We start from the raw sequence: 12,838 nt of genomic DNA on the forward strand, positions 1-12,838 counted from the left end.
TACCTTAAATGAAATCCAGAAGCACCACATTTTTATTGTGACCTTTGCTTACAATTTTGGTGGACATTTGAACTAACTTCTCTAAGTTGCAAGGGAACTGTATGTTAAAGCATCTATAGTGTAGCTCTAAATTGATTCAGAATTGCCTGAATCCTGTTTGTGAATTTCCCAATCCTTAGCTCTGATCTTGTGTCATTATAAATGCATAAAAAGGTGGGTTTGTTTTCGTTGGAGTAATAAAGCCTCAGCATTTGTAATGTGTTAGTAAGTTTAGATTTTCTACCAAAGTGTGTTCAACAGTTTGAGGAGGTTGAAGAATACTCTGGTATGCAGATTTCATGACTGTAAGTGAAATGACTGGGTTAGAAAAGCACCTCACTGGCTCATGTAAAATCTGAATTAGCATTTGGCACTGATGCTCCTTCCAGCTCCTCTTCTGTCTCCAGTGACAGCAGCCATGCTCTAGGACCACTCAGTTGTTCACTTCAATAACCTATAAGCTGCCTCAATAACCTATGAGACGCATTTCTTTTGGTGTTTCAGAGTTTTCTTCCCTCCTAAAATGTGGTGGTGAGATCTATCAGATATGAGTAATAATTTTGGTTTGTCTCATTGGGGCCAGTATCTCAGGGTGGGCATAGAATAATCAGGCACTTTAAGTCAATAATGAGCTGGGAACATTTTCAGACTTAGAATATTTCTTGAGCATGAAATTGGCATAGTGATTTCTTCCTAGATCTGTTTGATGAGCTGACAATTATTATGGTTCCTTGGCAATTGCATTGCTAACGTCTTTCCATTTTCTCTTTTTTCACTTTTACAAAAAATTTGCACTGAATTCAGTATTGCTCTGTGTAGATTTCTAAGCTGTGTATTTTACAGATGGTTTTTGTTAGCAGTTTCCTTACTGTGTTAAAATTTCAGATTAATGTAATGTCTTGCATAATACTACCTATAATGGATTTCTGATTTTTTTTTTTCAGAGCCATAGTGGATTTTCAGCTAATTAACTACCCAGCATTGCTGTGGTTTTTAATGTGGAAATTAATTTCCACCAAATAATATTAGCATAATGTATTAAATTTTGTAACAAATTTGGAGTACATTCATACAATTTCAAATGCAAACTAAGGGTAGAAATGCTCAAGGATAAAAGTTCTTTGCAAGGAAAATGTTTATGTATAAACTGATTACGTTATCTGAATTACTCTCTTTACACAGCTGATAATGTTTAGGAGAAATGTATTACCCTGGATTACTTGAAGAACATTCACTAATACACTAATATTACCACAACATGCACCAAACTACACTGGTGTCCTTGCATTTTATTTAATGCTGGATTTCTTAGCACATTGCTGCATGCAAAAACTCACACACAGCCCTGCATACATTTTTTCTTTGCGTGTCTCACTCTCTCCCCTTCTCTCACACTTTACCTTGACACTCCTTTTAATGATAAAACCCTTTTACAACATGTGAGCCACACCTGAGTAGCTGATAGGATATCCAGCATGTGCTCATTAACAGCAGCAAAAGGGCTACCTTTGCACCTTGGGCTTCATGGTGCTTTCTTTTACTTTTTCCTCCTCTGTTTTGGACAATGTTTAGACAATGCAGCCATAAGTGTGCTTGCTTTCAGTTAAATCTCATGGAAATTTGTAGTGGTTTGGCTTGTTTTTAACTATTATGTTTTCCAAGTGTGCCCATAATGAGTAGATGGTGGCCTAATATTTTGCAGCAGCACAGGATATCATGAAGGGAGTGAAAACTGAAAGGTAACACAGGATTTGCTTGGGTGGAGAAGGGAGCAGCCAAAGCAGCTTTCCCTTCCCAGATCTTTGACCTCATAGAAACTTATATCAGTTTTCTTAGTTTGCTCTTCCATCTGTGTTTCTGGGCTCTTAAGCTGGCATAGGAGACTGATGATATGTTATATTTAGGTGTAATAAGGGTGTTCTATCTTGATGCTATTACTGGTTTTAGTTATCATAGAATAATAGAATGGCCTGAGTTGGAGTTAAAGGTCATCCAGTTCCACCCCCTGCCTTGTGCAGGGACACCTTCCACTAGTCCAGGTTGCTCCAAGCCCCATCCAGCCTGGCCTTGAACACATATAGGGATGGAGCATCCACAGCTTCTCTGGGTAACCTGTGCCAGGGCCTCAGCACCCTCACTAACAAATTCATTCCCAATATCCAGCCTAACCCTACTCTCAGTTTGAAGCCGCTCCCCCTTGTCCTGTCACTACAAGCTCTTCTCCATCTTTCTTGTAGGCTCCTTTCAGGTATCAGAAGGCAGCAATTCGGTCATCCCAAAGCCTTCTCTTTTCCAAGTTGAATAATCCAAATTATCTCAGCCTTTCCTCATAGCAGAGCTGCTCCATCCCTCTGATCATCTTGGTGGCCTCCCCTGAACTCTGTCCAGCAGTTCAGTGTCCTTCCTGTGCTGGGATCCCAGGCTGGGGTGGGGTCTGAGCAGAGCAGAGGACTCCCTTGCCCCTGGGTCTTTCTTGGGCTGCAGGATGTGGTGAGTGTTGTAGGTCACACAGATTGTTGGCTTGCTCTTTGAGACCATCTCACCACTGTGATCGTTCTGTTACTGTCAACTTGAGCAGTACATTCAGCAGGTGCTGGCAGGGTGTTGTAGGCAGCTGAACAATTAACTGGATGTTGGCTGTTAGCATAAGTGGTGAATTGACCTAACCCATATTTGGTTTCTTTAACAGTTAACCTGGGTTTATTTCTTCCTTTACTTTGGCTGGCTAATGAAATGAAATTAAGAAATACTGTCACATTCAAGAAGCATGTATGTTCCTTGACTTCTTTCACAGACATGTTACTTGACCTCAGTGACCTTCTTCAGGTATTGTACCCTTTTTTATTTTGACTTTTTTTATTAATTGTTAAAGTTTAATTTTTTAAACTTTTAATTTGTTTTAATTTTGCTTTAAAATATCTGAGTGGAAAATCACTGGGTTTGGAAATCTGAGTAATTTTCCAGTAATATTAAATGTCAGAAAAATTTTTTGCTCTTAATGCTGCAAACAATGTAGAAGGAGTTGGTATGATCCTTTCATCAGGATTCAGAGTCACTGCAGTGGCACAGGGTCAGATGCTGCATATTTTTAAAACAACAGTTGTTGACGACAGAAATAACCTTTTTGGTAGGTAATGCTGCATAAACGTATTCGTGCACTTCAGAACTGTGTTTTATAAAATGTATTTTGAGAGAAATACGAACTTGCTCTGTCTGTGGAAATAGAAATGGAAATAGAAATAGAGAGCTCTACTGACATATGTTGTCCTACCCTCATTCTCTCTGTTACAACTGTTTTACATACAATGAGAGTAGGTTACTTGCATCTATTTTTGTCCTCCCAGCTGTCTTGGTAAATGGCATCCCTCTGAAGACTATTTATTGCTTGAAGCAATCTGCTGGAATTGCAATAATCAAATGCATCTTTAATTCTGAAATTTAGTAACTTTCTTCTCTTTTCTAAACTCTGATTGAATTATTTTGATTGCTCACGACCAAACAGTGCATGTGTAGAATGAAGGTTTGTTTTCCTTCTAAACACAGGTAATTTTTCATGGTGATGGTTTTGAAATAGAATGATCACAGTAATATGAAGAACAGTCACAATGTGAACTAGAAGAAGAGATATTGTATCTGTAAGAAGAAAAAGAAAAATGTATTGTCAGCAGAAACAGACAAGAAAAATTGATTTGTCTTCTCCCCTCTGTGCATTCCAGCCAGAAAAGATTCTGAGATGGGACTAATAGGGGACCAAAAGGTTAAAGAGAGGTAACTGAGGAGATGGGAGAGACAGAAATATATGAGTAGTAGGGAAATAATCAACCCCTGAAAGAGAAAAATCCAAGATTTCAGTGTCTTGATTTGCATTTAACTGTCTTCTGTGTCTTCTGATGAGCTCTACTTTATGGCTTCTTTAAGGTGAATCTGAGCAAACAGGAATGTTGAATGTTATTGTTAACTCTACCTATCCAGAAAGTCCTGTTTAAGAATACATAAATGAGTTTTTCAGGTTCTAGCTTGATGTTTTTTTTCCTTCTTCACAAGTCTGTTTAAAAAAAAAAATCAAACAAGCAAAACCACAAACCACACAGAAAACCACAACTACAAATCGAGCCAAAAAAAAAACCAACAAAAAAACCCACCCAAGCCACCTTGGTAGCAAAACATTTGTGGCCCAGGCAGTAAATTTCAGTACATTCAGTACATTCTGCTTTAGATAAGTCTTTGCCCACAAAACCTATAAAAGAATTAGTTTTTTAAAAATAGTTCATTAGATGGTACTATTTTACTTTGAAGAGCCTCTTTTTTTCAAGGCCTACTCTGCTATCCTGAAGTTGGGCTATAAATGTTCTTAAGGAAGAAGAGTTCAGAGCAGCAGTAGTAGTGGTAGCAGCAAGTTACTTTCCAAACTACTTAATTTGTTCATACTCATCTGTACAAGATTTCTCATAAGTGGTCCAGGTAACTGTTTTTCTTAGTGAGATGAGAAAGGTGTTGATTTTATATCACAAAAAAATCACATCTGAAGTCTAAAAAATGAGCTACTGCTGACCTGCACCAACTCTGGCTTAGAAACTAATCGTGAATGCTGAGATATGCTGAGTTTTTTCTTCAGAATGTTCCTGATGGAGACAATCTGGAAGGATGTTTCTGCAGCTCAGTTGCAGTGGGAGGTGAGGGACCTGCAGGGCCCTTTGTCATCTGGCTGCAGGAATTTTGTAAGAAAGTCACCACATGAAACATCCTTACAGATTGTCTCCATGGAGGCTGCTGACTGAATTATTGAGCACCCTGAAATAGGTTTCAGTGCATTTGAGGGTGAAATAATCATAGAATCAAAAGACCTCCAAGATCACCAACTCCAGCCATCAACCACCACCATGTCCACCATTTAACCAAGTCCTGAATCTGCTGTTCCCTACAACTCAGTATTTGTTTAATGATATATATTATATTCTTTTTCTCTTGCTGCTCTTTAGAAAAAAAGTGGTAGAATTAATTCTAAGAATGCCCTCTTAGGCTATGGTTTGTGCTTGTTGTACAACCCCTCTTCCTGTCTTTCTTGAATTACTTTGGGACTTAAAAATATAAAAAAATAAAAATAAAATATAATTTTAAAAAAGTCCCCTACAGTGTAATGTGCTTTTAGGATAGTATTGTGCTGCTAAAACTTAGCAATAGAGGAGACTAATTTTTACTGTTAATGGCAGTCTGTTTAAAAAGTCATATCAGTTTTCCTCTTATGCTGATGACTGAGATGTGGGAGTTTGTCTTGTTCCACTGGGGAACTGCTGCATTTTCATAAGAATTTTTGGAGCTTCAAAATTGCTGCCATCTTGGGAAAAGACAAAAAGTCTTTTTTTCTTTTTTTTTTTGTCTTTTTTTTTTTTTTAATTGGAAAGGCAATTTCCTTGGGTGTTTTATCTTCATGTAAAATACATCTTACATCTTGGAAATCTCCTGTTGAAAGTGTTGTTGGATCTAGAATGCCTCTGATACATTTGGACTTCAAAGCAGGATCAGAAATGATCTGAAAATGTCCAGAGCCCTGCTACAAATCAGGCGCCTTCCTTGTGCCGAGCAGTCGTGCTGCTTGTTGATTGAGTTGGAAGGACAGGGAAAGTACTTGCTTATATTTTCAGATCCTGCATTTTACTTGCAAATATAGTCCTTAGAGAGGTCTGCAATCAGGCCTTTTGTTTGCTTTTTTGTTAGTCCAATGTAAGCAACAGGCCTGGCTTGTTTAGGAGAGCTGCAAAGCCTGTCTAGCCTTGGCCAAGTTCTGAACAGTTTAGGTTTTCTCCCATCTTTCCAAGCATCCCATTCCTTGCACCTGGAGAACTGTTTGGCTGAAGTTTCATCTCAGTGTGGTGAAAGGCTGCCTTTCACATCCTCAGAAATGGCTGGGGTTTTTTTAGTCTCTTGTCATCTCCAGTGTCGTGGTCTTTGCAATGGGGTCGCAGAAGGCTTTGGGGAAGGGTTTGGCATTGCTCTGATCCCCAGTTTCAGCCTAGTAGAATATAATTTTTAGCATGCCTTGTGGTGTGTCCTGTTATTAAACAGGGCTGGTGTTCACTGAAGAGATCTCAGACATCTGAAGAGCCAGGCTCTTTATAGGAGTGTGCAGCAGGAAAATTACCAGCAATGGATATAATTAATTAAAATAGGATGTTTCTACTTGATATCAAGAAAAGGTTTTTCACTGTGAGGACAGCCAAGTGTGGAAACAGGTCATTTAGAGCAGTTTTGAAGTTTTTATCCATCAAGGCTCTCAAGATCCAGAGCCACCTGGTCTGTTCTTGTGGCTGAGCCTGCTTGGAGCAGGAGGTTGGGCTGGAGACCTGATGAGATCCATTCCCACCTGAACTACACTGTGGTTCTAGGTAAGGGAAGAGGGATGCCCAAGAAGTGAAAATCAGGGACTAGTACTTGCTTGGTCTCTCTTCCACTTCAGAACAGAACTCTCACCCCTATTTCTTCATCTGCAGTTTGTCTGGTTCTTGCTTGTCTTGAAGGATTTTTATTGTGGATTACTTTTGAACACTTGTTTTCATTTATTTAATCTAAAGGCAGCATTGGGCTCCCTGACTCTTCTATGGTTATTGCAAATTATTACCCTCTGACTTTCTTGCATAGATGGTTTGATAATGGCTTATTGTACTGCTGTGGTATTGGAGGAGGAACTCCAGGACTGCCATGGATGTGATTAGCAGGAGGAGAGTCTCCTTTGGAGTCCCCTGACTGAAGGCAGTGCTTTAAAGCCCAGTATGAGAGGGAAGCTGCTTAGTTTTGATTTGTGTCTCTTTTGAATGACAGCCTGACAAGCTGAGTTTGGTACTTGTTTGTATTTTTGTGTGCTACCTTTTGACTGCTCTAAATGCAGTATGGATCCAAAAAATTAGGATGTTTCAGTTTACTGCATGGAGAAAGGTAAAATAGAGTATTCTTTTAAAGACTGTACTGGTTTGCTTCAGTTTTTGATACCCTTTGTTCATTTAAAGTTATTAACATGTTGACTGTATTTGCCTTTATTGCCCCTATGCAAATTGCTGTTGATTGAGTTAATTTAAACAACCTGTTTGGGACCTTCAGGCATTACTACACTAGAAATGTTAATAATGAATCAAATAACCACAGGTGCCTCTTTCCCCAGCAACAGACACTCTCCTTAAAAACTCATTTGCTTTTCATGCTTGCTTAATTATTTAGGCAAGCAGCCATGGATGTTTCACAGTGTGAATTCTCATCGTGTTCCAACTGCCCGGTCTTTGTCTTTCCAGAGGAATATCTTAACCACTGTCACCATTTGTTGTTCTCTGCCAGAATGCCACACTATGGTCTTGAAAAGCCTTTTTGGAAATTGCTTGTAGAGGGGTTATTGTTTTATAACTTACAGTCCAACAGAAACTTCCATTCAATGGTAGCAGCTTTATTTTTTGCTACTCTCCAGAAGTTAACGTGACCTGGTAACCTGGTAACTGTATGAATGGGAGAGTCTCTGTTTCCCCAGGAGAGTTTAAAATTCTGGAAGGTGTTAGACTGATGAATTCCTGTGTTACCGGAAATGAGGTGTTTGTTGTTATTTCTGAAAGTGGAAGTATATTGTATTTGTGAACAGATCAGGCATGATGTGAAAGCAGGAGGAAATGATGAAAGGATAAAGAGTCTCCCTGGAAGTGTCCCTTTGAAATCAGTGTCTGATGACTGACAGATGTGAAATGAAAAGACTGTCTCCAAAAAATACTGTGAAGGGCAAAGAGCATAACAAGTAGAAGGATCTTGTTGTGAAGATGTAACTGAATAATTGGAAGCCAATCCTTCACTAAATGCCCCTTTTAATTAACATAATGTGTTTGATAATGAGAGCAGAAATTAACTGTTGGTAAAGGACAACATCTTAGACAATCTTAAGGTCTCCTGTAAAAAGAGGTTTTTGCAGTGCCTTGGTGAGCACATACTTTGTCTGAAAAATGTCTTCCTGCTAAAGAAGCTACTTGGTTTTTTGTTTTGCCTTTTCTTTTAATTTAAAAAAAATCTGTGATGGGTTCACATGCTTGTAAACTTACTCTGTTAAAAATGAGTTGAATGTAAGAGAATATGGTAAAAACTATCAGGGTATGCAGATATTTTAAAATCTCCCCTCTAGCAGAGGTTGACACCCCTCTTTTGCATTGGGTGTTGATGCTTAAACTTAGTGATTACATCAAGTTTTAATTTTAAATTATATTTAAATTTTAATAGATGGTGAAAATCTGCAAAAAAAGAGCACAAGTCGTATGAAAGTGTACAAAGCAATTGTCTCACTTCAATAGTTTTGATTGGGGAGAGTTTGGAGAAATACTGTTTTTCAGTATGATCCTTTTAAATTAAGGGGAAAAGAGGCTGAAGTTGATGTGGTAAGCTTTAAAGCTGTACCAATTCAAGTTTAAGCCAGAGACATCCTTTTAGAAGGGCATTTTTGTTTATTCACCATTCTAAGAACTCATATAAAATTAGGTTTTATAAATGCAAATGTCATATGATTCTAAATTTGGAACGTTAGGCTTTTGATGGATTGGAGTATATGAATTTTTATAAGAAGTTCTTAATGAAGAAAGAACTAGAAATTAAAGTAGGCCTCTAAATTAATTCTCCTAATTTTCTAAGCTTAATGGAGTGCAGAAAAACCAAATGATGAGAGTAAAGAAAGACCTCTCTAAATGCCTATTTTATATCATATCTCTTCTGTCACGGGATCTGTGTGTGCATGTGAGTAATAGCTGAAATCAGTGATGGAGGAATAAAATTTTAGTGAAAGGGCCACCTTCCACTAAACCCAGGAGATCTTAAATATCATGTTTCAGGAGTTGAGTGGCATTATAGATTTCTGAGTGAACTTTATGCCATCTTTAATTTTTCATTTATGAGAAGTGCCCCAGAACCTGTGAGTATCTGTTAACTTTCAAAGTTGAGAAGCATATTGTTTGAGAGGGCCTGAAGTCATTTTTCCTACTGATTTGCCAGAAAAACTGGAAGCAATTAAATATTCCTGATTCTTTTTGTGACCCTGGCATTGAAAATATGTGAGCTTCATGAGGAAAACAATACAGAACATGGACTGTACTGTATATTTTGCTTTCTTTCTAAATAGGTAGTAACCAGAAACTACAAAGAAATGGGCTTGTGAGCAAAAGAAAGAAATTCCCTCATTTACCATTTCTATTTTAATTTATTATTTTGTGCAAATACATTGCCTGCATCTTGAAGTCAGTCACAAAACACTGATGATGTGGGTGAAGTGGAAAAGCAGGTTAGGTTTAAGTGCATTACTTCTCAAATAAACCATAGATCAGGAGACTTTTAGTTAGTCCAAGGAAAGAAGGATAAATAGTATTTGAGCACATTTATTATTCATTTGTCTTTGCTTTAGATTTAATTTGGAAATCACTTTGATTGTTAGAACTTCACTAGAAAAAAATACATGCTTCTTTATGCCTCTTCATATTTATTTGCTCTTTATTATTGGGTTTATGGAAAGTTTGCTTGGGAGGAGTTTTAGGGAGTGACGGGGTTTGATGGTGACAACCATCAAGTGTTTGGATGTCATGACAAGGAAAAAGGCTGGAAGGAAAAAAGACTTGTTTGGATTAGAATTTTATGTTCTTTTTTTTCCCTAGACTAATATGAGAGAACTGGTTGAGTTTGTGAAGCCTCTAATGGAAACATCATATGTACTTGGCTCCACTGAAGTAGCTTTATTGATTTGTGCAGTGAAATCGTCCTTGCAGAACAAGATCTAAGTGATGAGGTTCAAGATTTATAGTAACTTGGTCTGCCAGCTTAGAAGGCTGAAATTACAGCCAAACACTCATTCTTTATGTTAATATTTTTTAGACAAAAGGTCAAAACAACCCTTTTTGAGCTTGCAGTGAATCTAAAGCCAGCTGAAACGCTGCAGACATTTTGCTTTAGTGATATCTGTTCTGTCTCAGTGGCTCATGGAAAGTCACACACTCTCAGGCTCCAGGATCAATTGCCAGATTCTGTAGGTGTGGATTTTTTTCTGCATAAAATTTGATAACTTATTTCCTAGAAAATAGACTTCTCATTCAGAGGGTATATTTTGCACTTTTCCTTCCCCTAGAGTAGTGTTTCTATGTTGTCTGCTGTTTCAGGAAGAAAAAGGGCAGTGAAACTTAAGGCTATATTTTTGCATCTTGTAGGCCACTCCAACCATTGGTCAGACACAGCATGAAATACACTCATTTCTCACTAAATATGGAACGGATTACCATCATCTCATGTATAATTGATAGCACAGTCACTTTCAGGATATGTGATCATTCCGACGATATCTTTGAAGTTCTAAGTTCTGATTTGTAAAATATATTTGAGAAAAATACACATTAAGAACATTTTCACATAAACATTTTGAAGGGCTAGGTGAAAATATGTCAGTTGTTTGGGGGTTTGGTTGTTGTTGAGATAGATAGATATATTTTAGCTAGGCTGGTAGAACCATCTATACACTTGGGAGGAAAGTCTGCTTTTAACCTGATGTTGGCAAAGCTCTTTGATGAAATGGAAAGAGCAATATTTTTTTAATTCCATAAGCTTGTGCCATAATCATCACTCAGTTGTGTAATTGGCTGCTAAGTAAACACTTCACTACCCAGGCATAGGAAAGAGAGGGGCAGTTTTGTTCCATAAAAGCAACAGAGTATATACCATTGTTCAAAACAGCCCCAAAACCTTGTAGGAGGATGGAGTTTTGTATTCTAACCTTGACCTTTACATATGCCTTGGGGGAAGCAAGGTGTTCATGGAGCTCCGTGGGAATGTTTGAGACTGATTGGGAACTGGAGTGCATCCTGCCTTTCTTGCTGACCACAAAAACACAACTTAAGATAGAGAAAGAAAACTTCCTCAGACTTGTAAAATACAAATATGGCTGTCTGTGCTATAAATTGCAAATTGGAGTATGAAGAGTAACTCCTACCCTCAGTTTGCATCCTCCTGGGTGCAGCAGTGAAGGAGGGGATGGGAGCAGAGCTCTGTCCCTGGTGCCTGAGCAGGTTTGGTGTGGTTTAGGGCTTTTCTGATTATTTTTTGTGTTGTTTTTTGTTTTCTTCTTAATGTTTTTAATGCGATCTGAGGCAATATCCAAACAGCAAGATCTGACAGACAACCCTTGGGGCATGTAGCACCACTCCTTGATTTGGTGAAAAGTTTGGTGTGTGCTTGTGCAATACTTAATTATGCCACTACAGATGGTGCAGAACTGCAATTTGTACTGACTTGTACTTGCTCAGGTTTTGTAATGGTGCAAGATAAATGAAACTTTATATATACTGATATTACATTGAAGTCTTCTTAATACCTTATGATGTAATGTGACAACTGAAAAAGTGTACTACAGAGGCAGCACTGAGCCCACTGAAGAGCATGATGAACAACTTTTTATAATTTTTTCAATATAAACTTATGCTTTGATTTACAATGCTAATTTGTGCAGATTTTGACAGGCACTGAGTATTATCCTGTACATATGAATATTGCTTGTATAACTTGAATTTTTTTTAAACAGGTTAAGATTTTGAAAGTTGAGGTTTTCTCCTTTCCATATAAATGTTCTATTAAAAACATTTGTGGTTTATGATCTACATAATGCTTTTTTTGTCTTTTAATAGGTGAATGTCTATGTGCTGGGAAAAACCTTCCTTGTGTTGGCCAGAGAACTCTGCATAAATGCTCCAGCCATAGGTATTTTTTTCAATGATATGACTTTTGACTATTTGAATCTTTTATTCCTATGGTTACTTGAAAAGAAATATGTATGTATGTATATATACACAGTATTGTATATTAATACTCAAGTAGAAACTTTATAGTGAAGCTGGAATCAATCCAGGCCGAGGAGCATTGCTGACTATAAGAGCCTGTTCTCCTTTATGGAAGAGCTTTTTTGGAACTAGATGCTGTTTTCTTTTGCAAATAGTTTTGTTGCTTTTTCCAAGAGTAATTTGGGCTATACTAAGACAATGGACTGACGTGTAACAAATTTGTGTGTGTCAGCAAGCTCCTGCAGGCCTGTCACGCTTCAATTCCACAGATGCAACGTTTGGTAAGTATTTGCCAAATTTACTATTTGTCCATCACCTGTAGCTGGGCTGATCAGTGCTTGAAATACGAGCGGCTTGGTGGAAAATGAGCAACTTTTTCCAAACATGTGAATAACTTCAAACAAGTCAACACTGAAATTGTAACTGTGATAGGAAGGTGGGGTTTAACCTGTCAAAAGGGTATACAAGCCATTCTCCAGGTTGTGGGTTTAAGCCAAGGGGATTTGTGCCAATTCCAGTTAAAAGAGTGCATTTATAGCGAGGTCTTGTGACTGTTACCCACCACTGTGTAGGAATTATCTGCCTGCATCTTTACCCACTCTCACTCCCACTCTCTTTCATCTGTACCAAGAGAATCAGATGGCTGTGTTGCAGAAGGACAACACAGGCACACCCCTTGAGCTGTTCTGGGCTGGCACAGGGCTGCTGCTCCTGCAGCAAGGGGAGCAGCAGCTCCCACACGGAGCACCACACAGCACAGCTCAGCTCTGCTACAGAGGTCTTGTTCCCAGTAATCCACTCCCCTTCTTACTTTTCCTTACTTTTTTTGGTCCTTTTTTTAGAGAGAGAAAACAGGCAGGATTTGCATTGCAGCTTAGTTTCAAGGTGAAAATTAATGCAGCTTGGGAAAAGGCAAACTTGTTAGATGTAGAGGTACTTGTTATACATGGAAAAAATACTGGTTTAGACTGCTGTTT

At 38.1% G+C, this 12,838-nt stretch overlaps 1 protein-coding gene across 1 annotated transcript in view; it reads left to right on the forward strand.

The window, feature by feature from the left end:
- BRF1 (BRF1 general transcription factor IIIB subunit) overlaps positions 1-12,838 on the forward strand; it is a 173,764-nt gene that overhangs the window by 66,463 nt on the left and 94,463 nt on the right. The window contains exons 4-5 of the mRNA XM_071426280.1: positions 2,834-2,865; positions 11,709-11,781. Of these exons, the coding sequence (XP_071282381.1) occupies positions 2,834-2,865; positions 11,709-11,781 (105 nt within the window). The remainder of the gene's footprint in view (positions 1-2,833; positions 2,866-11,708; positions 11,782-12,838) is intronic.

This window comes from Agelaius tricolor, unplaced genomic scaffold (assembly GCF_023055355.1).
Source record: "Agelaius tricolor isolate 1412-34295 unplaced genomic scaffold, bAgeTri1.0.p SCAF_5, whole genome shotgun sequence".
Classification (NCBI taxonomy): domain Eukaryota; kingdom Metazoa; phylum Chordata; class Aves; order Passeriformes; family Icteridae; genus Agelaius; species Agelaius tricolor.